This window comes from Vitis riparia, chromosome 1 (genome assembly GCF_004353265.1).
Source record: "Vitis riparia cultivar Riparia Gloire de Montpellier isolate 1030 chromosome 1, EGFV_Vit.rip_1.0, whole genome shotgun sequence".
NCBI classification, from domain to species: Eukaryota; Viridiplantae; Streptophyta; class Magnoliopsida; order Vitales; family Vitaceae; genus Vitis; species Vitis riparia.
The window spans coordinates 2,185,918-2,209,226 of record NC_048431.1 but is presented as its reverse complement, the minus strand read 5'-3'; the positions used below and the strand labels follow the sequence as shown (position 1 = coordinate 2,209,226).

General features: G+C 35.3%; 1 protein-coding gene across 8 annotated transcripts; it reads right to left on the bottom strand.

Annotated features, from left to right (window-relative positions):
- Positions 1–641: 641 nt before the first annotated feature.
- On the bottom strand, positions 642–21,650 carry LOC117919376 (importin-9). Of its 8 annotated transcripts, none has more exons than XM_034836560.1 (33): positions 21,338–21,647; positions 20,547–20,608; positions 20,206–20,298; positions 19,827–19,998; positions 19,095–19,210; positions 18,536–18,622; positions 18,323–18,439; positions 18,139–18,202; positions 17,880–18,022; positions 16,942–16,989; positions 16,761–16,829; positions 15,927–16,002; positions 13,874–14,004; positions 12,930–12,989; positions 12,699–12,768; positions 12,544–12,608; positions 12,379–12,440; positions 12,168–12,291; positions 12,031–12,088; positions 11,801–11,913; positions 10,323–10,400; positions 10,152–10,214; positions 9,940–10,035; positions 9,704–9,813; positions 7,051–7,240; positions 2,588–2,702; positions 2,049–2,161; positions 1,894–1,971; positions 1,596–1,661; positions 1,372–1,518; positions 1,211–1,267; positions 1,045–1,125; positions 642–960 (listed from the first exon to the last, which is right to left on the bottom strand). In XM_034836560.1, exons 1-33 carry the CDS (start codon positions 21,450–21,452, stop codon positions 910–912), a joined length of 3,090 nt encoding a protein of 1,029 aa, XP_034692451.1. In that variant the 5' UTR covers positions 21,453–21,647; the 3' UTR covers positions 642–909. The 8 variants fall into 8 exon arrangements, 7 of the variants coding, with proteins under 7 accessions (XP_034692451.1, XP_034692459.1, XP_034692502.1 ...); XM_034836568.1 differs by having other exon boundaries at positions 1,372–1,503; positions 21,338–21,646; XM_034836584.1 differs by lacking the exons at positions 642–960; positions 1,045–1,125; positions 1,211–1,267 and having other exon boundaries at positions 1,429–1,518; positions 1,596–1,713; positions 21,338–21,649.
- Positions 21,651–23,309: the final 1,659 nt, after the last annotated feature.

The window sequence follows — 23,309 nt, the reverse complement described above, 5'->3', positions numbered from 1 at the left end:
ATAAATCCAAAGTATCCAAATAGGGAAGAATTGACAGTGAAGAAAGATCTCCAAACATTTGGAAGAATGACGCCAATGAGGAGAAAAAACCAATGGGGACCAGTTCCTTACCCTGACCAGAGTACAATCCTATCTAACATGCCTATATTCCACACGTGAAACTCACGGGCCCAGCTACATCGGTAGCTCCCACCACAGCAATGCCACTGGGGTGCCCCATGTGGAACCTGATTCCTGCATTTTCTCTCTAGCCAAACAGCCAAGTTTGCGTTCACCCCACCCCCAATTTTGACTTATATTTTAAAATAAAATTTTATTTGAGAATTTAAATATATAAAAAAATTTATTTAAAGATTTAAAATATTTTCAACTTATTTTTATTTTCAAATTTTTTTAAAAGATAATTTTTATTTGTAATACTTAACCATAAAATAATAAAAACATGTTCTTAAAAAACAATTTATCTTCAAAATAATTTTCAAAAATCTTTTTTGAAAAAGATTAATAATGAAACTTATTTTTAAATTTTTTCTCCCAAAAAAACCTATTTTTGACAATAGTTTCAAACAAAATCTTTAATTCTTAGTTCTTCAGAGCTCTCGAGTCTTACATTTGTTTTTTTTTTTTTTTTTCTTGCCTTCTGTCGGAAAAAAATGTATGAATATATTATAGATAATAACGAAAATTTACACCAATAAAGCACATTGGTCAATTAATAGCTCTTCAACCCACTGAAAGGCAGACGAAGAAAGAATTTTCCCCCAGTAATTTAAATAGGAAAAATAAAGAAAACCCGGCTTTACAAACTCAACTGACCGCTTTTCCACCCTTAAAGGCTGGTTTGGACAAGCAAAGAAACAACGGACTTTATGTAGCCAATAAAACATATTGGCATAAGGATTGGACTTCTCACCGATTCAGTATCATTTGAATAGCATTCTGCTGAGCCAGTGTCAGACTCTGCAAATTCAATAGAAAAACAAGGGATGTTAGAAGCGTTTGAATATTAATTACAGCAGTCGTCGGCTACAGGCTAAAACTAACCTGGCAAAGGTGGTCAAACAACTGTCTATCGCTATGAGAAAACTTCACAAAGAAATCCGCTAGATAATTTGCCAGATTAATCTGTCAGGCAGGGTGCAAGACATTAGTGATATATGAAATGATTTGAGGATTTCTGGCACGTATTAAATTTAGGGTGAAGAAATACCTCATTAAGGGGATCAGCACCACTTAGTAGGTCATCTTCATCACCATCTTCTTGGTTCTTAAAGATCATGAGTGAAATGGAGTTTAATTAGCAATTCAGAAAACCATGCATACGTATCAAAAATATAGAAAACAAGAAATCCCGGGTTCTTTTGACCAAACCTCGTCAAATACTTTTGCCATTGCTTCAAGCTGTTCATATGTCGGTCTGCCAAATGATGTAGCACCAGATGAAATTACCAAATCTTGATCTGTTTCCACATCCTCTGCTTGAATTTCTTCCCAGTCACTATCCTGCAACGGCAGTAGCTTCAAAACTTTATTATAAGTTCCAATCTAGTATGTAATCTTAAAAAAAAAAGACGAAGCTAAAGAGCAATAAGTACTTCATCATTGCCAATGGCCACTTGTTCTTGAATCTCAATCAACACATCCGCCAATAAAGCAAGTATCTGTTACCAAGGAGGAAAAGAAGAGGTCTGAGGCTTTTCCATGCTCACCAGTCTATTCAGCTTAACCATGCCATCAAAATATTCACAACATTATAAAAGAGGAGAAAATTGTTTGTGTGCAGCAAAGCCCCTTGCCAAGTATGATCATGGGTTCATGTTGCAATATCTGTTGGTTAGCAACATCTTCAATCCAAAAATTATATCAGCCGATTTGAACAAAGCTCAGAAGTACCTTTGCAGGAAGCGGCATCACAGTCCATTGATCTGGAGTTGATTTAGCTTTTGAGCGAGTAGTTATCCCTGCAATAGTCTTCCAGAGAAACAGAATAAGTTCTCAAACAAATGTGTGGACCACAAAAAGATACAGGTAATAAATATATGCCAAACCTTAACAAGATGGCCCTGGACATTGATTTTTGCCAATCCAACATGCCTTGTGGATAGTAATAGAGCCAAAGCAGTGGTTGTGACTTTAATTTGGTAAGCCCCCTGAATCTCCCCTGCACTTGATCGGTATGTGCATAAAATTCATGTGAGTCTCACTGACACATGACATCTAACAAGGCTACATGACTAGAATATATACGCAAAATTATGCAAAACCATATTTGTTGGGATGACTAACAAAAACACTCATGTAAGCAAGCATAAAAATGATGCATAAAAGCTAGATGATTGTTAAAGTTGTCTAAACTAAGATGCCACTTCTCGGCACCATCATTATCTCAGATTATGTTTTCATTATCAGTGCACAAATCAATGACAAAATCCACTACCAATTTTTAGCAAGTAAATTAACACAGAAATAAAAAAGCTGCAATAAAACCGAATCTGGATAACAAATTTACTGTAATTTTCAGATAATGCATGTACAATTCAGGCCTCAAAGTTTCCACTCCCAAAAAACATGGATTGAAGATGCTGACCTTGCTGCTTAGCCCATTCTGACATTACATAAACAAATGAATTGTCATAGTCTTTGGCAGGGACTGTGACCAGCAAGTCAATAAATTGTTCTACATTTGGAGCACTCATATGAACCTGCAGTAAAAGGAAAGAACATTGAACGTTTTATATAAGATAACCGGGGATCATAAATGGTATCATTCATGTTAGATAGTGTACAGTTATTTAGGTTATTTACTTTTTCTTTTCCTTTTCTTTCCTCATTGTATTGTGGGTCCCACTAACATGTATATATATACCCAAGTCCAATGTGTATTATTAACAGTTTTTCAATAACAAAAATTAAGGATTCTCCCTTTTCTCTTTTTTCACATGATATCAGAGCCTAAGGAGAAAAAAACCCTAATTATTTCTGGTTTATCCGTGAATCCATTCTGGGAAATCTTTTAGTGACCGTGTTTCATTCCGGTCACCTTTTCCATCTCCTAAAACTTTTCGATCAATCGTATCATCGTCAGAAAACCCTCACCGCCGTCAGAAAACCCTCACTGTCGACAACTTTTCCGACGAAGTCCTTTTTCCGACACCGACCATACCATCAAGTGCACAAGGAGGAGATCTTCAAGTTTTCTCAAAGCACCGGAGGGAAATTCTCATCCACGCGCCAGCCACAAGCATTTCTTCTTCGGCAGCTTGAATCTCACGCGCCGATGCATGAAGCACTTTCCAGTCACGCACTTCCACCTCCAGCCTCGCCTGACGCCGTCTAGCCACCCTCCATCTGTGTTTGTGCCATCCAAGCCTTAAAAGTGCATTTTTTTGGGGTTTTTTGTCTCCACCGGCCCTCTAAACGGCCTTTCCGACGACCTCTGGTGACTTCCTCTCCACCCCGAGCCCTGCACGTGTCTTAGGAAGTGTTCTTCTACCCTTCCAGTAGTGCCACATTTGTTTTTCTTTACTATTTGGTCTCTCACAGCCGCGGATCCTCGGTTTTTCTTCTTTCAGCCGCGATCTGAAATCATATCAGGGCTCTCTTCGATCCAAACATATTTCGTTCTCCAGATAAATAGATATGGCTACTAAAAGTTCCATTTTTTCCTCTGTCATATCTGGATCTCCTATGATTACTTCGGAAAAATTGGTTGGCAGTGAAAATTATTTGTCTTGATCTACCTCTATGGAGCTTTGGTTTATGGGTCAAGGTTATGAGAATCACCTTGTTATGCAGGAGGCGGATATCCTTGAGGTTGACAGAGTACAATGGAGGAAGATAGATGCACAGTTATGTAGTATGTTATGGCAATCAGTTGATCTTAAGATTCTGCTTCATCTTCGGGCCTACAAAACATGCTTTAAATTTTGGAATCAGGCGAAAGGGCTATACACGAATGATATCCAACGTCTTTATAAGGTGGCTTCTTCTATTGTCAATGTCAGACAACAAGACATGGATTTATCTACTTATATTGGCCAGATTGCCTCTCTTAAGGAGGAATTCTTGACTGTGATGCCTCTTACTACTGATGTTGGGGATCAACGAACACAGATTGACAAGTTCTTCATAGTTCTTATGCTTATTGGCCTCCGTCCAGATCTCAAGACCGTCCGCGATCAGATTCTTGGCAGTTCCTCCATTCCATCCTTGGATGATGTGTTTGCTCGCCTCCTCCGTATCTCCTCCACTCAAACTTTGCCATCTGATAACATTTCAGATTCTTCTGTGTTAGTTTCTCAAACTAACTCTCAAGGAGGACGCAATGGTAACCGCGGTAGAGGCTAACGTCCTCATTACACCTATTGCAATAAGCTTGGCCACACTCGTGATCAGTGTTATCAATTACATGGGCGGCTTCCCCGCACTGTCCACGTGGCCCAGTCATCTGATCCTCAGTCGCCTCCCACAAAATGCATCTTCTTAGAATATTCCAAACTTCAAAAGAGTTATCATTGTTATTCCTCTAAGACTCATCGCTACTTTCTCTCCGCTGATGTCACTTTCTTTGAAGACTCACTGTTCTTCTCCACCTCTGAGTCTCTTCCTGTTTCTAAAGTCTTACCCCTTCCCATTATCTCCCCACTTGATGCAGTGCCTTCTCACCCACTTCAGGTTTATCATCGCCGTTATTGTGTCGTTGTTCCTCCTTCTTTGGTCGAGGTACTTGCTGACTCACTTCCTATCCCTTCAACTTCTCTTGCCCCGGTTCTGCCTCCTTTTGCTGACTTACCCATTGCTCTTCGAAAAGGTAATCGATCTACTCGTAATCCTCATCTCATTTACAATTTTTTAAGTTACCATCGATTATCTTCACCTTATTCTACATTTGTTTCTGCTATATCTTCTGTTTCTCTTCCCAAGAGCACCCCTGAGGCTCTTTTCCATCCAAGCTGGCGACAAGCAATGGTAGATGAAATGGCTACTTTACACTCCAACGGCACTTAGGATCTTGTTGTTTTACCCTCTGGTAAATCTACAGTTAAGGTTGGCCTTGATGGTCAAGTTGATCGCCTTAAGGCCCACTTAGTTGCTAAAGGCTATACTCAGGTTTATAGTTCTGATTATGGTGACACTTTCTCTCCTGTTGCCAAGATAGCTTCTGTTCGTCTATTGCTCTCCATAGCTGCTATGCGTTCTTAGCCTCTTTATCAATTAGATATTAAAAATGTTTTCCTTCATGGGGATCTTGCTGAGGAAGTTTATATGGAACAACCACCTGGTTTTGTTGCTCAAGGGGAGTCTGGTTTAGTGTGCAGGTTACGTCGTTCTCTATATGGCTTGAAACAATCTCTTCGAGCATGGTTTAACCATTTTAGTTCTGTTGTTCAGGAGTTTGGCATGTTCCGTAGTACAGTAGACCATTCCGTTTTCTATCATCATAACTCTTCGGGGCAGTGTATTTATCTGATAGTTTATGTGGACAACATCGTCATTACAGGCAGTGATCGGAATGGTATTCAGAAACTAAAGCAACACCTTTTCACCCACTTTCAGACTTAAGACTTGGGGAAACTCAAGTATTTCTTAGGGATTGAGATAGCTCAATCCAGTTTCGGTGTGGTTCTTTCCTAAAGGAAGTATGCTTTAGACATCTTGAAAGAAACCGGTATGTTAGACTGTAAACCAGTAGACACTCCTATGGATCCAAATATCAAACTTATACCAGGACAGGGGGAGCCTTTAGGAGATCCTGGGAGATATCGGCGACTTGTAGGTAAACTGAACTATCTCACCATTACTCGTCCAAACATTTCTTTTCCTATAAGTGTTGTTAGTCAATTCCTACAATCACCATGTGATAGCCATTGGGATGCTGTAATCCGCATTCTTCGATATATCAAAAGCACACTAGGCCAAGGAGAACAGAGGTCATACCCATGTAACTGGTTACACAGATGCAGATTGGGTTGGCTCACCCACAAATAGACGTTCCACTTCCGGGTATTGTGTTTTTATTGGAGGTAACCTAATATCCTGGAAGAGTAAGAAACAAGATGTAGTGGTCAGATCTAGTGTTGAAGCCGAGTATCGAGCTATGGCTCTGGCAACATGTGAACTCATATGGCTGAAACATCTTCTTCGGGAGTTGAGATTTGGAAAGGATAAACAGATGAAGCTCATCTGTGACAACCAAGCCGCTTTGCATATTGCATCCAATCCAGTCTTCTATGAAAGGACCAAACACATTGAAGTTGACTGTCACTTCATTAGAGAGAAGATCGCATCAGGATGTGTGGCGACTAGTTTTGTCAATTCAAATGATCAACTAGCAGATATTTTTACTAAATCTCTCAGAGGTCCTAGAATTAAATACATTTGTAAGAAGCTTGGTGCATATAACATATATGCTCCACCTTGAGGAAGAGTGTTAGATAGTGTACAGTTATTTAGGTTATTTACTTTTCCTTTTCCTTTTCTTTCCTTATTGTATTGTGGGTCCCACTAACATGTATATATATACCCAAGTCCAATGTGTATTATTAACAATTTTTCAATAACAAAAATTAGGGATTCTCCATTTTCTCTCTTTTCACAATTCACATAACCACTAAATAACAAGATACAGGCATTACAAGACGGAATTAATCAAATTTAACAGGCAATTCTAACTCTTTAAGACAAGGTTCCAAAAGAAAATAGGCCGGACTCATGCTTTAGACAATTCAGACATGTCTCCCCTATGTCGCAAGTACTATAATGGCTTAAACGTATTGTATTCCATGTTACAGAGCAAGTAAGCAACTAGCAGTTTAAAAACCATCTTTACATTCTTTTCCCACCGGCCCTCTGTTCACCAACTTCTGTTTATGACTACAGTTCAATAATGTAAATTGCATCTTCAGGAACATGCATTTTTCTGTCAGTCCAATGGACAAAGCTAGATAAATTGTTTGCTAGTATGATATTTCAAAACAAAAGGCTCGGCTGAGGAAAACTTCCAGTTTCCTAAACATCAAAGTGAAAAGTTTAAAAAGAAAAAGGGTTTACCAATCTAGCAAAAATAAGTAACAATGAGCTTCTCAATCCTGTTATTTGGCAAGATTGCAAGCGCCTAACAAGAGCAGCAACTAGGTCTCGGATGTGAGGGGCCATTTGTGATGGAAGATGCAAAATAAGCTGCAGAATATAAGTCCCAACAAAAAGAGATCCAGAGCTTTCCATATCAGGATCTAGAAGCCTGCACACGGATTGACCAAAAATCAGTTTTGGGACTCAGGATCTAAAAATATCCTATTATTAATACACACATGTAGTTCAAATAATAGCTAAATCTACAAAGAATTCAATTCATTAACACAGTACTAGTAGGTTTTGACAATACTCTTATTCATATAAATGCGTGTATGATGGTTATAAGACTAGCCCACCAGCTAAGCTAGTACATATTTTAACTTTCACTATCCCAATATCACATAGGTTCGGGACTAGGTACATGACCAGTGACACCCTCCACATCCCCATTTCTAGCATATAGGAATTCAGGTAAAAAGGATAAGGGGGGTGGGGGGTTGGGTGTTGTTGTGGGGGAGAGAAACCCCTCAATAAAAACAATTAAATGAAAAAACAAGCATATCCATAACAAAAACTGCCTCTCATTTCTATCACATCTTAATCTTTCCTCTCTTATCCATAAAAAGCTACCTCTCAACAAATTTTTTTCTTCATTGTAACCATACACAAAGGGACTCCAAAGGGGAAAAAGAAATATTCCTATGTGTGTTGTGCATCCAAGCAAGAAAAAGAAAATCAATTAAAAATTAAACAGTTATATACCCAAATTAAAATAAGTGTATCATACAAGGATCCCACACACATATCACATGGTGTCAACACAGAGCAGCCAGATAAAGTTGAGAAGTCAAAGAACACAGGTCACAGTTATATGTCACACCATGCCCAAATTAGGACGATTAAGGCATGATGTGACATATAGCCCCACCTAGAGCAGCAGCAAAAATAGGTTGATTCAGATAGAAGGTCAACCCAAGATCAGCCAAGAAGAAATACCCTGTGAACAAAAGCCCAACCAAACTCTAACAAGCTCAACTGGGACTCAATTCTCTACTAAGACACTAAGGCTTGTTCAGGTTGGCTGAGATACTCAGGAGATGAAATTCCCATTTGGAGAAGCCAAGTAGCTTCTAAACGGTCAACAAACTCTATTTTACTGTTAAAATGTTTTAGAAGTATTTGATTATACTCAAATACTTCAAAGTAGAAGAAATTTGGGGCTGAAAAGTTCTATAATATCACAGCAAGATGTTTATGAATTTACTTTAAAAAATTAAATATTCTATTCTTTCACACAAATATTTTCGAAGAAGCATTTCATCAGAAGTTAAAAGTACATATTGAATTTCTTGAAAGATCATGAGAGACTTAGTAGCAAAAACATTTAGAGGCTTAGTGTTTAGAGAAACAATATATTCAGGGTCCTTGAGGTAATCGAATGAGAATTGTGTTTTACAATGGACCCATGCTCTGGCTTTATCCTTATTATATTACCACAACATATCAGACTATATCACAGCTAAAGCCAAACCAGAAAATCCCTTTTGCAAGCTTGGAAAATGATTGTGTTGGGATTAGGTTAAACCTACCCAACTTGAGGCTCTACCCCACCTAAAAGTAAACAATATGTGGTACATGCAACTAGGAAAGCTAATCATACTTGATGATCTAGCATAGTCATGGTACATCTATATTGGATGTTTCAGCATATGATTTGCAGAGTGGTTTTTTTAGAGGGTGCATTGATGTATTAGAAATAATATTACTAACTCTTGTTGTAACCATGCATATGAATTGCAACTTTAGTGTGAGTGCTTATCATTTTCATTTTAAAGAAGAGAAGCATTAAAATTAGACTATTTTTTATGTATATCTTCATAAGGTTTTTCACTAGTCACAATTACTCAATCTCATTGATCAATAAGTAGTTAGTGACCATAGTAGCAGACCAACAATTGTAGTAGTCTCCAATATGTAAATAAAACCACTAAAGATCCAAACATGCTACAACATGATACTAATCATAAATGTCGCAACCCGCTAATACTGTGTAGATGTTGTCCGTTTTAGCCCAAATTGGCCTCACAGCTTTAAAAACATGTACATATACTAGAGGAGTTGCTCTTTTAAGTGTCAAAAACCTCTCTCCCAAACTAAGTGCCTGACAATGAACTTTGTCTTTCCCAAATAAATTCCAACAGTTCCTTAAAACTCCCAAAATTTTTAATGTAACATGAAGAAGAAAATTACAATGAGCTACAGCAACCAAAAAAAAGTGCAATAGATTCCCAAGAACTGAATTTAGGACTTTATATAGGACAATTTGACATCCCTAAATACCATTAAAAATTGATCCCACCTCAAATATCTAGTCCAAGAAAAGGCTAAAACCAACCCCAGAAAAAGAGGGTCTCCAAAAGGTTGTTATGCCCTTCAAGCACTTGACCTAGTTCAGTTCTCAAAAGGTAAAATCATGATTTTGCAACAAAATAAACACTTTAAAGGCAAGGTAACAAAAATCAACACAAATTAATGAAAGAAAAAAGAGGTAAGCAAAATCTCCCCACTCCTCTCCCATCTATAAAGTATCCAAAAGGATATGAAACAAACTAAAAGAACAAGCAACTACCGTGAAGCTACATCCAGCAAACTTCTCATTGTATATCCAGAATCACCACCCCAAGCAAGCATTTCTTGTTTTCCCCCAGCTATAATAGCAGCTAAACATTCGGTTGCATTCTGGTCAATGTTGCAGCAATGAGAAATATGGAAGGTATGCAATATAGAAAGTCATTTCTCATTTTAAAAAACAGAACTAGTATAAAAACTAAAAAACGTGGAACACTTTAACCAAAAGAAGGTAACCTGCATTTCACCATAATCGTCACTTTGTAGAACTATTCGGATGACAGGATCAAAACAAACATCATATACTACTTTCACTACATCACTAGGAGAATTCTGCAAAATGTCATTACGAATTGTCATTAGAAAATTGTGTAATACAATTATGATGCTCTTTAAACATGGAAAATAAAAAAATAAAAAAACAATAATATCTTGTCAATGTCACTTGCCTTCAATAGCATAGTCACCAGATCCAGTGATCCAGCTACTAATCCATCAGGCTGCTGCTGGGGCTGACAATTGCCATTAAAATTTATCATAAAACACACAGAGCAAACCTAAAAATATCAAGGTGCACCACCAGATGCAGTTTGTTTTCAGATAAGTATTGCAACCCGTACATTATTCAGAACTGGCCCAATATATGGTAGAATTCGAGAAACAAGAGGACGAACACAACCGGTAGCATTTTTTATTGCCTGATGGGAAAGAAAAAGGACAATGAGCAAGAGCAGAGGAATATATGAACCTGTAAAGTTTAAACTCAATCCATTTTCCAATTTTTCATGCAATAATCCAATAGATCAACCAAGGGCAAGAACATTGTAGACAAATAGAAGGATAAATTAGTCTCCAGTTCCAGAACTGTTTCAAGAAACTGTCTTGACAACCCAAGGGCAGAGTAAGGGCATACTGGGGATTCTAATCCACTCAATCAACACCAAAGACAAGCACATTGTAGATGGTAGAAAGATAAAATAATAACCAGTTCCACAACCATTAGGAAAAACTATTTGTCTTAGCAATCCAAGGACATATTAATTTCCAAAAAAAAAATATATAAACCTCAATTTTAGAATGTCATCCCAATAGTGGCAATTTTTTTTATATCAATCAATATATTACAACAGAGGTAAAATTTAGATACAATTTGGCCAGAAGTGGTGCAACTTTCTAGAGATTTAATCTTTGCTTTGAATTTACCTTGACAGATGTTCAGGAAAACAATCTTCACCAGATGTCATATTCAGTAATTGCCAACTCACCAAATTTGTTAGAAACAAATTTCTAGTGAGAATTCTACTTGGCGCTTATCCTACAGCTCTTTTAGTCATAATACGAGCAAATCTTTAGTACATAATTCACTTCAAGGACTTGATGTCTTGAACCATGCAACTGCAGTGTCTATCACACCAATAATTAGAGTCTTCATTAAAGATAAGAAGCTGGCACCTAAGGTCACAAAATGGCTAGGAGCCTAAGCTTTCAGTAGAATTCCAATACTACTTGTTTAAGTCTTAGAAAACAATATCAACAACAATAGTATAAAGTCTTTTACTTATCAAAAAAAAAAATATCAACAATGATGATTCATGACTAAAAGGTTGAGAACTTGAAGATTAAGCAGAATCATGAAGTCTTGTTACTAAAACGTATAGAATAAGAAAATACCTCACTTTTAGCCTAACAAATTCAAAAATTGGCAAGATACCATAGCATGTAAAGAATTCAGTATTTTTTTACCCTTTTAAGAATATTATATGATTAAGAATCAAGAACAAGTGAAAAATACTTCTCTACCTCCTTTCAAACAAAACCGTGTAAGGTCTCCAACTTTGCATGTGTAGAAACATTGAATTAATGTGACAGTCAATGTTATTGTAATTAAGATGACATTTCAACAGGATTGACATTAATATTAGGTAACAAAAAAAAATATCAAGCTTCAATCTGAGAATCAAACTTAACCATCCTATATGAATTAGCACTTACAAATGCAAGGACCTAATTACACCTAACATAACAAACTCAAATTAAGAAGATTGATGCAGGTATTCCAACATACCATCACAATTATCAAGATGACTCAACATCATACCTCCAGAACTTCAACAGCATCAATACTAATAAAAGGATCTGAGACATGAGAAGCCCATGTGTTAAGGATGATAGGAGATATAATGGGTTCTATCGCTGCAGATGCTTCATGAGCTGCAATCAAAATACAAAGCAGACCTGTAATCAGCATGAAATTGGAGGCATTCACCAGCCTAGGCTCAAAAAATGGATCTGAACTAAGGGAATTTAAACTTAGACCAAGCTGTCAACCTGTCTTTATAGCTGCTTGCAGTGTCTCAAGGACCAAGTGCAGCGTTTCATCGGATGCCTGACAAGCAGGGGTTGAGTAACCATTAAATGAAACTTCAACAATAACCTACAAGGAATTTTTAGCAGCAATACATTACTTGATTGAGGAGATCTGTGAGTGATGAAAATAAACCCATTAGATGAGGCTGAAGAATTTCTTTGTTTGCTCCAGGTAAGAGCTGGAAAAGTGCCCGACAAGCACCTACTTTCACAGGTGGGGGCCTGTCAGATGAACACTATCACCTTTAGATTCATCCTATTCATAGATAGATAGATAGATAATATCAACAGGGGAATGTAGATCCTCACACATCCATGCCAATTGCCTTGATAGCAGCATAGAGAAAATGTTCAAGGACTCCATGGCTGATCTGTATGGCATTAGAAATTCAACAAGTAAAGTTATTCTGGAAAGACATAACCACAAATATATGCATATACATACATATATATAGGAAATGTTGTGATAATTACCACAGAGGAGAACTTGGCTACAGATGAAAATAAACGAGCATGAAGAAACGGATATTCATCTACTCCTGCAAAATAAATGACACAGAAGAATAAATAGCATCAAATTGTATCCAAGGATTAACAGTATCAACACATAATTGGAAAACAACATCTACCAGTTCCAATGTCTTCAGCTATTAATCGTTCCAGAAGGTCCCTCAAGCTGATTCTAGTCATTCCTGAAACCTGTGAAGGTAAATTAAACTAAATAACAAAATACAAAATCCATTGAGAAAAGGAGCTATGCATTGTCCATAAAGAAAAGGGTGGCAATACTGCACACCCATTTGAACTGACCCAAGCACAAGAATATCAATAGATAGTGAGATTATGAAAAAAGCACACACCTCGGCTTCCAGCAATTGCTCTGACAGTGAAGCCAAAGCAAAAATAGTAGCCTCTCTTATCTGCCAAAATTAACTTTGAAACTGAGTTGTAAACAGAAAACTAAAATGGAAAATGAAAAAGAAGAAAACACATAAAGGGGAACCTTAAATTGGAACAAATTTCACATTTTGCCACTCATCCCACAAAAGATTTAAAGACTACAGAACAAGTCTTCCAAGAGAATCTGAGCATTATATAAACAATAAACAAATGGAAAAGACTAGAGACAAGCATCTACCCTGATTGGGTCCAACTTTTATTAAACATTTACTTCCAACGAAAAGGATTCTCATCTCAAATAAATCCAAAGTGTGGCTACTCCTGACATGGAGTGGCAACTAATTCACTAAATTAGTAAGCATACTCTTGACCAATACATCTCAGATTCTAGAGACGCTTTTATAAGTATGTAAATTGAAAGCAAACCCAACGAGTACTTGATCACCAACCAGACATTAATAATACAGAAACTAAAAATGTGTACCAAGTGAGATTGGCAATGATTAACAGTTCAACATACATGACAAATTATTGCATAGATTAGAGCAATCACCAATAGAAGCTCTATAGCACAACATACATAGACCTGCTCTGCCCAACTGAATCACCTAGAAGAAATTTTAAGACTTCACATCATGCTGGAAAAAAGAGATTTTTTTCTCTAGAGCAACGCAATTAATAACACAACCAATTAGCCTTCCAAGCAAGCATCATACACATTAGTTAGATGGAAATGCATGAAAAATATGCACCTATATACATATATTCCACTCTCAAGCCATAGATAAGGAATTTAGTTAATACCTTATAAGGTGACTACATTAACAGGTGGACAAAAGGAAACACCAGAACTACTTAGAAAAAGCTCCAAGAAAAACCCAACTTCATAATTTTCATTACTTACTCTCCACCAGACTGCAGAACCAGCAACCTTTCCCTGTTGGGACTCATTAAATCTTTTTTGTGCAGCATCTATTATGGCTTCAATTCCCTCTAAACCGTAAGAACTAACCACCTCTTCCAGCAAAAGAGCACCTGCAAGAAACAACTTTTTTTATACATTCATAACACAGCATAAGCACTAATAAAGTTCATGTAACCTTCAGAAGGAAAAAAATAAAAAATAGCTCGGATTTGATCCAAAGGATGCATAAGATAAATGACACCTTAAATAAAAGAAAATCCAACCTTTCATTACTAAGGCTATGTTTGGTTCCCGGAAAATGTGAGGGAAAGAAAATAGAGAGGAAAAGTAGAAGGAAAGAAAAAGTAAAGGAAAATAAAAAATAGATTCAAAATTTATAAATTACTTTTATTTCATATTTTCCATGGTGAAACCAAACGTGAGAAACCCATTTTTTTTTGTTCCTTGGTACTTTCTAGGAACCAAACATAGCCTACAAGTCACCAAAATAATAATAATAACAACAATCATAATAATCTAAATAACTACCACTTTTATTTGAGATGGTTGTCCTATAGCACAAACAATTAGATTAAGAACACATACTAAATTTTCAAACCACAAAAATCACCAATTAAAATTTTCATCAAAGGGAAATAAGAATTTAAGAGGTCCTTGGTAACAGAAATGAGAGGCACTTTCAGTTTTCAAAATCCAAAAAAAAAATGAGTATCATGCCAAATCCAAAATTTTTTAAAACTGTTTTCTTATCAGAAACAAATCAAAACTACTTCCTAAAAAGGAGCCATTTTCAGGAACCATTGGAATTCTTCAATTTTTTAGAAATAAAGTCCTTGAACAACTAAGAACAACCCAAAAAATATAAGTTCTCAAAGATTCTCACTGCTCTCCTTTTTTAAAAATGAAATGATATTCAGAAAGTCACTTTCAAACTCTGAACCAACAGGCACTGGCCTTCCAGATGCATCACACATGCATGACACTGAATATCCACAGCTCGAACATGAAATTATACTTTTTGCACATCTTACCTTATTTAATACGATACAATTTTCTTCTCTTACCAAAAGGTACATCAAAATTATAGCTCAAAATATCAGGTCAATAAGCAGAAATGCCAACTGGTAGATAGTGAAAGAATACCAAAAAAGGACAAGAACATGAAAATTGGGAGGAACCAACATCAATTGGAAGACAATATAAATTTTAGAATTGAGAATATGAAACTCAGTCAGACCACAAAATAATATCTGAAGGAAGATTCTAAGTTAAAAAATTACCTTTAAGCAATTCAATTTTGGATAAACATAGACCAACACAGAAATAGTTCCAAGACATACCAAATTATTCAATTATTCTACTCCTTAGATTCCCACAAATAATCTGAGAATACCAGAATGCAACAAACCATAATTATACTTCATATATTATTGGTAGAAAGTTGGCTGGTGTGTGTAATGTCATTTTGCTGTCATATCAAATTATGGCTTGATATATGAAGTATATTATAAACCCTGAGGGGTAGCTCAATTGGTCCGGCCTTGGGTTTGCTCCCCAATGGTCACCAGTTCAAGTCCCCTCAGGGCCACTGGAGGTTTACCCGGTCGTCAACTTCAAGGCCTTGTGGGATTAGTCGAGGTGCACGTAAGTTGGCTCGGACATCCATGGTTATCAAAATATATATATATATGAAGTATATTATATATTTACACCACTCAATAAGGCTGTCTGTATGCACCCCACCAACTAAACTGTTTCTCTCAACTGGTTGATTATGGAAATAATATGAGTGTCCTTGAACTTTCAATGATAACTTCAACACTTGGTCAAACTAGACACAGATTTTTTGAGCAATATGATATTTCCTACAACTCTAATTGTCAATTATGTCTTCTCTCTTTTTTCAAGATGTTCAAGAGAATGGCAGATGCCAATATTTCAGATCTTATACTGAAATGCATGTAAAAAGATACACTAGGTTACTATTGAAAGAAATAAGTAACATGTGATCAGCTTATGAACTGCTGCTCACCAGAAACACGACAACTATAAGTAGTGTCATCCTCATCTGCAACATATTGATTAGCATCCAGTGACCAAGTATGAACCTGGAAAACAGTCACACAGGAAAAACAAATACCAAAAAACGAAAGGCTTAATATTTAAGTAATGGTCAAGAAAATATATTAAAAAAATTTCATTGACTAATACAGTAGCAGACAAGAGGAGACTGATCAAATAACATTGAAGGCAAGTAAATATAACTAGCGCAGATGGCTTTTAACAGATTTCCACAGTAATAAGGAGCTCCAAAGCCATGTCATTATTTTATTAATTTCAAATTTCAGTATTGATTATAATGCCTTGTGATTGAATTATGTTATAACTCACTGCATTAGAAATTTCTCTCCCTAAATTTTCTATTTGAACACAGTCAACACGATGGTATGTCATGAACAAATTATAATTGTGAAATCCAATAAAAAAGGCAGATCTCTCAATCGACCATCCTTTTATTGGCTACCACAACTTTCCTTGTCTTTTATTACAAAACCTAAAGAACTTTTATCCTCTCCATTTCTTCCTTTTATTTAATTATGAAGATGGATTGGGTGTAGAATTTTTTCATTTGTGAATCTTGAATGAAAATATAAATTTCCAGTCTAAAAGCTCAATTTCTGGAAAAAAAAAAAAAGACTTTCATTACGCAATCATAACAAGCATACTGACTAGAAGGTATATTAAAAACACAATTGAGAACCTGATGTCTGAACAAATTAAAGCAAATACTGCAGAAAAAAAAAAAAAAAATCTTACAAATGTTATGTTTTCCACAAAACATGCAACAAAATAAAAACAAAATTACCTGTTGTTCTGTTATCTGCAAAAAAGCAATGGTATAATATACCAGCTCTCTGAGATTATTTGCAACAACCTACACCAAAGAAAAACAAAAGGATGCTCAATTTTGATATTGTATGACATGAATATAGGGAGAAAAAGAAATGATAAGGAGCAGAATACAAGTTAAATAAATTGGGTGGTACCTTTGCCAATCTTCTGCTACCCACAATGGTCAACAGAAACTCAAATAACTGTGAGTTTCAAAATATATGTAAGAAAAGAATCAGTTGACAGGTGAAAAATAAATGAGTTTTGACTGGAACTTCATGAAAAAAAGTAACATAAAAGTAGATGAAGCTGATTGATACCAATTAACAAGTTAAAAGGCAAGTTTCTTGCAAATACATTGAACTACCAATTTTCTTAAAAGCTTAAGCTTTAAGATTTAAGTTCACAATGTATATCATGACTTTAACACCCTCCCTCACGTGCGGCCCCATGCCCACAAATGGAGAGATACACAAGCCTATAGGCAAACAACTACAATTAGCCTTTTTGGGCTTACACATAAATTAAGGAAATAAACATGCAGTGAGGTTCGAACGCATGACCTCCCACCAAACAAAACTTTGATACCATGTTGAACTACCAATTTTCCTAAACGCTTAAGTTTGTAGCATTTGGGTTCACAATGTATATCATGCTCTTTAAAATGTGACACGTGGTATTGATAGCGAACAAGTGAAATTTAAGATAAGCATGACTAGTTTACATCAAAAGTTCCAAGGAGTGGAAAAGAGCAAATAGTGTCATTGTTTAAGGGAATGCTTCAGCACAGTGGACTGAGTATGTTTTTGTAACTGAGTCACAAACCTAACCAGAATCCTCTTTGAATTTATGCTTGAAACACTAAACAGCAATTAGACTGCAAAAAAACAAACATAAATTTCACTTTTTCAACAGCTTCAAACCACCCCTTTCATTACAAATTCAAGTTTCTCAAAGTTGGTTGAGCTTTAGTTTTCCCGGAAGGCATCTTCAGAAAATGTTTCAATGTAATAATTGGTGGAGTAATGAAAGAATGTTTGCTTGAGCAACAAACACATGGACTGGGATCAGCAAACATTGTGGACATACTTACTTGAATTACAAAGGATTCAAGGCTTTTCTCTGCACCATCAGAGTCATATCTTCCCTCATAAGGATCATCTGCACCTTCAACTGATGACAGTTCATACACTCTTAATGATGATACAAATGTCTGCCACAATGGTCCCACAACAACTGCAATAATACAGGGTGTCAGAGGGACAAAGTACAACCATTTGAAATAAAATAAGCATGACTGAAGGTAACTGGAATAGAAGGTAACTTTTAGGTAACATGAACATAAAACTCACCCTTAAACTCTGTTTCTGTGAGGCTTGGGAAATTCTGGACAAACTGATTCAAACACTTTAAAACCTGATAATGGAGAGAGTTGAATAAGATTTATTATTATAAACTAAATGCTCGTTTTAATTTACAAGCAAAGATTAAATAAATGATGCCAGGAATTTTCATGGATCAAAACACAACACCGACCTCCATTCTGATGCTCCAATCATCAGGATCTTCAGATTGCACAGGATGCTCTAGGATGGTAGAGAACTGATCCATCCATGGTTTAAGCATTGGCATCATCAAATTACTGGTTTCTGTCTGCAAAAATAAATCTTAAATCTGTTATCTCATAATATGAGCTAAATCAACCACAACCCAGAACCACATATTGGAAATTAGGTGTCAAGAAAATACCTTATATACACCAGTCATCACACCCAACATGGAAGTGCAAGAATAAACTATTGAAAGTGCTTTTGTGCGCAAAGGTTTGTCATAAATCTGCACAAACAAGTTCCACAACTAAGCAGGCACATAGAGTAAACAGCAAAGATGCTTTACTTTCTAGTTTTAGCAAGAGAGACCAGGATTCCTGAGACAAGTTTGATGTGAAATATTAGGATTTTTTCCTTTTTTGGCATAAGTAAACATCATGTTGATGAAGATGAATGACATATGCACAACCTAGAAGGGAAATAGAGGTAGATACATAGATAGATAGAGAGTGAGAGAGAGAAGAAAAACATACAAATCAACCATTAATATACCAAGGTACATTATGAGCCAAAATATAGCACAGAAACTCCTTAAAATCATAAACAAGAGAAAACCATGGATAGATATTGGAGCTAACCCTCTTAGCAACCACCTGAATAGCTCAGGAATTTGTTTACAGTCACAAAGAACGGAGGACTATGCCACAAAGAAAAGCAAAATAGTCTCGTGAGGGGATTCGTCTGACACTAAAGCTAACCTGAGGAGATGAGACAATTGTATGCAAGCATGGGAACAAAACAGGCACTAGTTTTGGCACCACTGTGTCATCCAAATCCCCAGAAAGAAGTGCCAAGCATCTTAGAGCTCCATGCACTACAAAATTTGAGAACATGATATAAATCCATCTGCAGCCAAACTCATCACACCAACACTTCAAAAAAAGAATATGAAACAACAATAGGGAAGCAAGATAACATTAAAACAGAAATCCTGATAACCTTGATCAATAACAGAAACAGGACTCTTATGCTCAACAAAATTAATTAACTATCCTCAATTCATCAATGTTAGAGGTCCTTCCAACCAATGTAAAAGCATACATAAAAAGACCAGTAGCTTGATACTTTTGGCTTTACTAAAAACCAGCTATTTCAATATAATTGGTCTAATATTCTGTTTATGGAAGAGAACTTTCATCTCAGGTCATAACAATTAGTTTAAAGAGTTTATTGTGCCATATTTGTTCCTTGATAAGTATGCCTTAGTTCAGTCACTTCATTTTCAGTCAGAATTTTTCCTATTAATTTTGCTTTAGAAAATAAAGGATGAAGACAAAGTCTTCAAGCCCTATGCTATATATTAAAAGATCTTAAAATTAAATTGGCCAACATCCAGCTGTACTGGGATAAGAAAAAGGAGTTCTAAAGAGGATAACTAAAAAGACACGGTATAAAAGGATTGGTGGAAGCTTGAAATTCCAAGGACTTACCCCCATTTATATTAGTTTGATCATTAATTAACTTCAGGAGGAATGGCAATAAGTCAGGCCAATCCTCTGGCCAGTCATAATGCGCAATCGATGACACAGCCATGCTAATTGCTGTGCAGATTTTCCTATTAGAATCATCCAATGATAATAGAAGAAGTCGGCGTATAATTTCCTGCAAGTTTAACATTGAAAATTTCAGGGAGACAAGCCTTGAGAGGATATTAAAGATTAAGCAATATGAGAAGCAATTAACTGCCATAGTAAAGGAGTGACCTTATCATCCTGGGGTAAAGTATGACCAATAAAAAACAAAAAATAAACAAAGTATTCCCAAGGCATAGAACCTAAAGCATTCAGGAATAAAAAAGATCAGCAATACCTTTTCATCACTTGAAACAACAGGATGTTCAAAATTTTCCTCGCCCTCCTGCCAATGTTTCTTAACAAACTGCTTGAGAAGGACAGCAGCTAGGTAAAAGTTGCGTTAAATCTTACAAGGAAAACTTTCTTAGCATAAGAGACACGAGAACATCTACAAGCATGCTTTTATAGAATAACATAAAGAAGAAGATGCTATTTGTAACTCCAGCAATGCGTATGAGAAATCTAGCAGTAGTTAAATAATTCTCCTCTTCTATTGAAGATGAAAAGGAGAAGAGAGGGAAAAGTGGGGGAAAAGCATAATAAAAGTAATATTAGTTCAATTCGGAAAAAGGATATCTGACGCAATCCCAATGGGAGCTCCCTGTTTGCTGCAACCTTGGACAATGCACCTCCAAACCCTTCAAGAAAATTCAAAAAGAAAAAAACGAACTTAAGCCTTTGTTCCATGTACTCTCATAATTCACGACACCATGGAAGCATATGACAAATGCAAAAATAGAATCATTTCATTTGTTCGTCAAAGATGGATGCCATTAAATGATAACATGGAACCAAAAGAACTAATGATGCATAAACAAGAAAAAAATGTTGAGTTCTTGGAGGAATTCTGGCCTGACAAGCCATTTAAATTTCCAAATCTTTATGACACGATGATCAAATGATCGGAAAGGGTAAGAGACAATGTTACTAATTTGCATTTCTACTACCTCGTTCATTCAAAAAGAATTTACTCGAATCAAGAACCATCTGCATCTAGCCACCTAAGTTTTTTTCTCATAGATTGGTTAGAGTTTTTATGTATGAAATTTTAAATTTAGATAATCCCATTGCAAATGATTTTTTTCAAACTATATGACCGTTGTAGTTAATCCTTTCAAGTCTTTCAAAATCTTTTTCCATATTCACAAAAGTCCGCAACAATTCTGATTCCTCTCCGCAACACAGAAAAATTCCACATCAAAGCACCCGACATAGATAAACAGCAAAACCGAATTCTATAAATGGAACATCACCAAACAAAATAACAAATCCAATTATACAAGACAAACATCAACAACATCAAACAATTCTATAAAATTAGATTAAATTAAGCAGAAAAGAGAACAAAAATAAAAAATAAAAATCACCAGGTTGTAGGGAGGCCTGATTGAGAGAGGCTTCGGCGAATGATCGGACTTCCTGACTGGTGTCGAGAGTGGCAGTCAAGCAGTTCAATAGCCATTGCTGGTCTTGATCCGCCATCTTGTTGCCTTTTTCCTTTCCTTTCTCGGGAATTTTCCCGCCTGTGGAGATGGGGGAACGGGTGAATCGGAACAACCGACTTCAGAGTTGTTGTAGTGGTTTGGGGTATATATAGAGTGGGGGGCGGCAGTGACAGATACGAAAATTTGGTTTTGGCGCTGCGTTTTGAGATTTTTAGGGTTCCCCGAAATCGTATGCTACGGTCGGACCGCTATTTCTATTTTGCTATTAACCATATGGCATTTATCCTACCTGAGAAAAAAATTAAATTCTATTAGCTGGAAAAATTAATTAATTAATTAATAATTCTTTGATACCCTGATTTGTTAGCTTTTGTAAGTTGTGGTCATTAAAGAAATCATGCATCAAAACCAAAAAGAGCTGCCTAAATAATCTGCACTAGTTTTGCATCTAGCACAGAGAAAGGTGAGATATTCATATCATCATCGTAACGCATATTTTTTAGTACCACCCGTTTTGATATCGTAGGGTTTAAGTATACGTGTATAGAAACGGGAAAAGTGAGTTTTTACTCGTTAATTTGAAAAAATATAAAAAAAATACTTCAATTTTTATAAATTATTTTTATTTTTATTTATTTAAAAATATTTTTTTATTATTAAAATATTAATTATTTTATAAAATACCATTTTATTTGATAATATTAAATTTTTTATTATATAATATGATATTATTAAAATTCTCTAAGATTCTCATCTTCTCTTTTTTCTTTTTAAGAAAATTGAATTAAAATTTTATTAGTTGACATCAACAATAAAATAAAAAATTTTAAAAATTAAAACCAAAATAATTAAAATTTAAATATAATTAAAACAAAAAATAAAATATCAACTCTCATTGTATTTCCAACTTTTTCTTACTATTTATATTTTCTATTAATATGCTTTAGCGAAATAAAAGTTTATATTTTATTTTAAAGCTTTTTTAATTTAAATTGTGTTTTTATATTTTTATTTTAAAAAAATTGTCAATTGGTATTATTAATTTGGCAAATAAAAAGTCATTTCATAAAACAATTTTATAACTTATAAAAAATGCATATATTTTAATATATTTTTAACTTGATGAAGATAAAACTAATTTATAAAATTTGATGGTTTTTTCATATTTTTTAAAAATTAGTTTGCCAAAACCCACTTTTTTTGTCAAGATTGTGGGACCCCAAGTCAGTCTAGCAATCTCTCTCCCAACAACCAACCAAGTGTCACCTCAGCGACAACCACGCTCATATTTCATGAGTGATAAATATATCAAACCATTACATTAGTATAAATCATTATCATAAATGTTTAACTTTAAGCATAAAAGTATTGACATTTAAAGCATTATAGAGATACATAAAACGTTACAACTCTATCAAAATAAAATGCAATCAAACATCGAATTCGTGTAAAAAAAACAATTTCCTATAAAACAGTTGTATGTCTCTTTCAAAAACTAACTTAAACTTCGAAGAGATATGTTCGATAAAATTATTTGGACATGTCTTATCGTAGGTATGCTCACCATTCACTCGGAGGAACTTAAGGCATAATTTTTAGGTCCACCCATTTGAATTTTGTAGAACGTGTGTGATAGTGATTTTAAAAAAAATTGAAAGCATTACATGATATTTAAAAGTCCTACTTAAAATTATGCGGATACATTTCATAAATCACTATGGAAATAAATTATTGGAAGGCAATCACCTTATTTGCTATATAACAATGTACCATACATACTATCAAAATACCCTCTTTTTTTTTTTTTTACATTTAATACTAAGATGATGTTTGATAAAATTAAAAATAAAGTATTAAATTAATAGAAGTGATAAATAGAGCTTTTATTTATAAT

Excerpts from the sequence above, each read along its gene's own strand:
- LOC117919376 (XM_034836560.1), bottom strand. The coding sequence starts at position 21,452 with ATGGCGGATCAAGACCAGCAATGGCTATTGAACTGCTTGACTGCCACT. Across the intron at positions 19,211-19,826 it reads TCAAACTAATATAAATGGGG|TGCATGGAGCTCTAAGATGC; the intron begins GTAAGTCCTTGG and ends CAAATTTTGTAG. Across the intron at positions 2,162-2,587 it reads AGAATGGGCTAAGCAGCAAG|GGGAGATTCAGGGGGCTTAC; the intron begins GTCAGCATCTTC and ends GATCAAGTGCAG.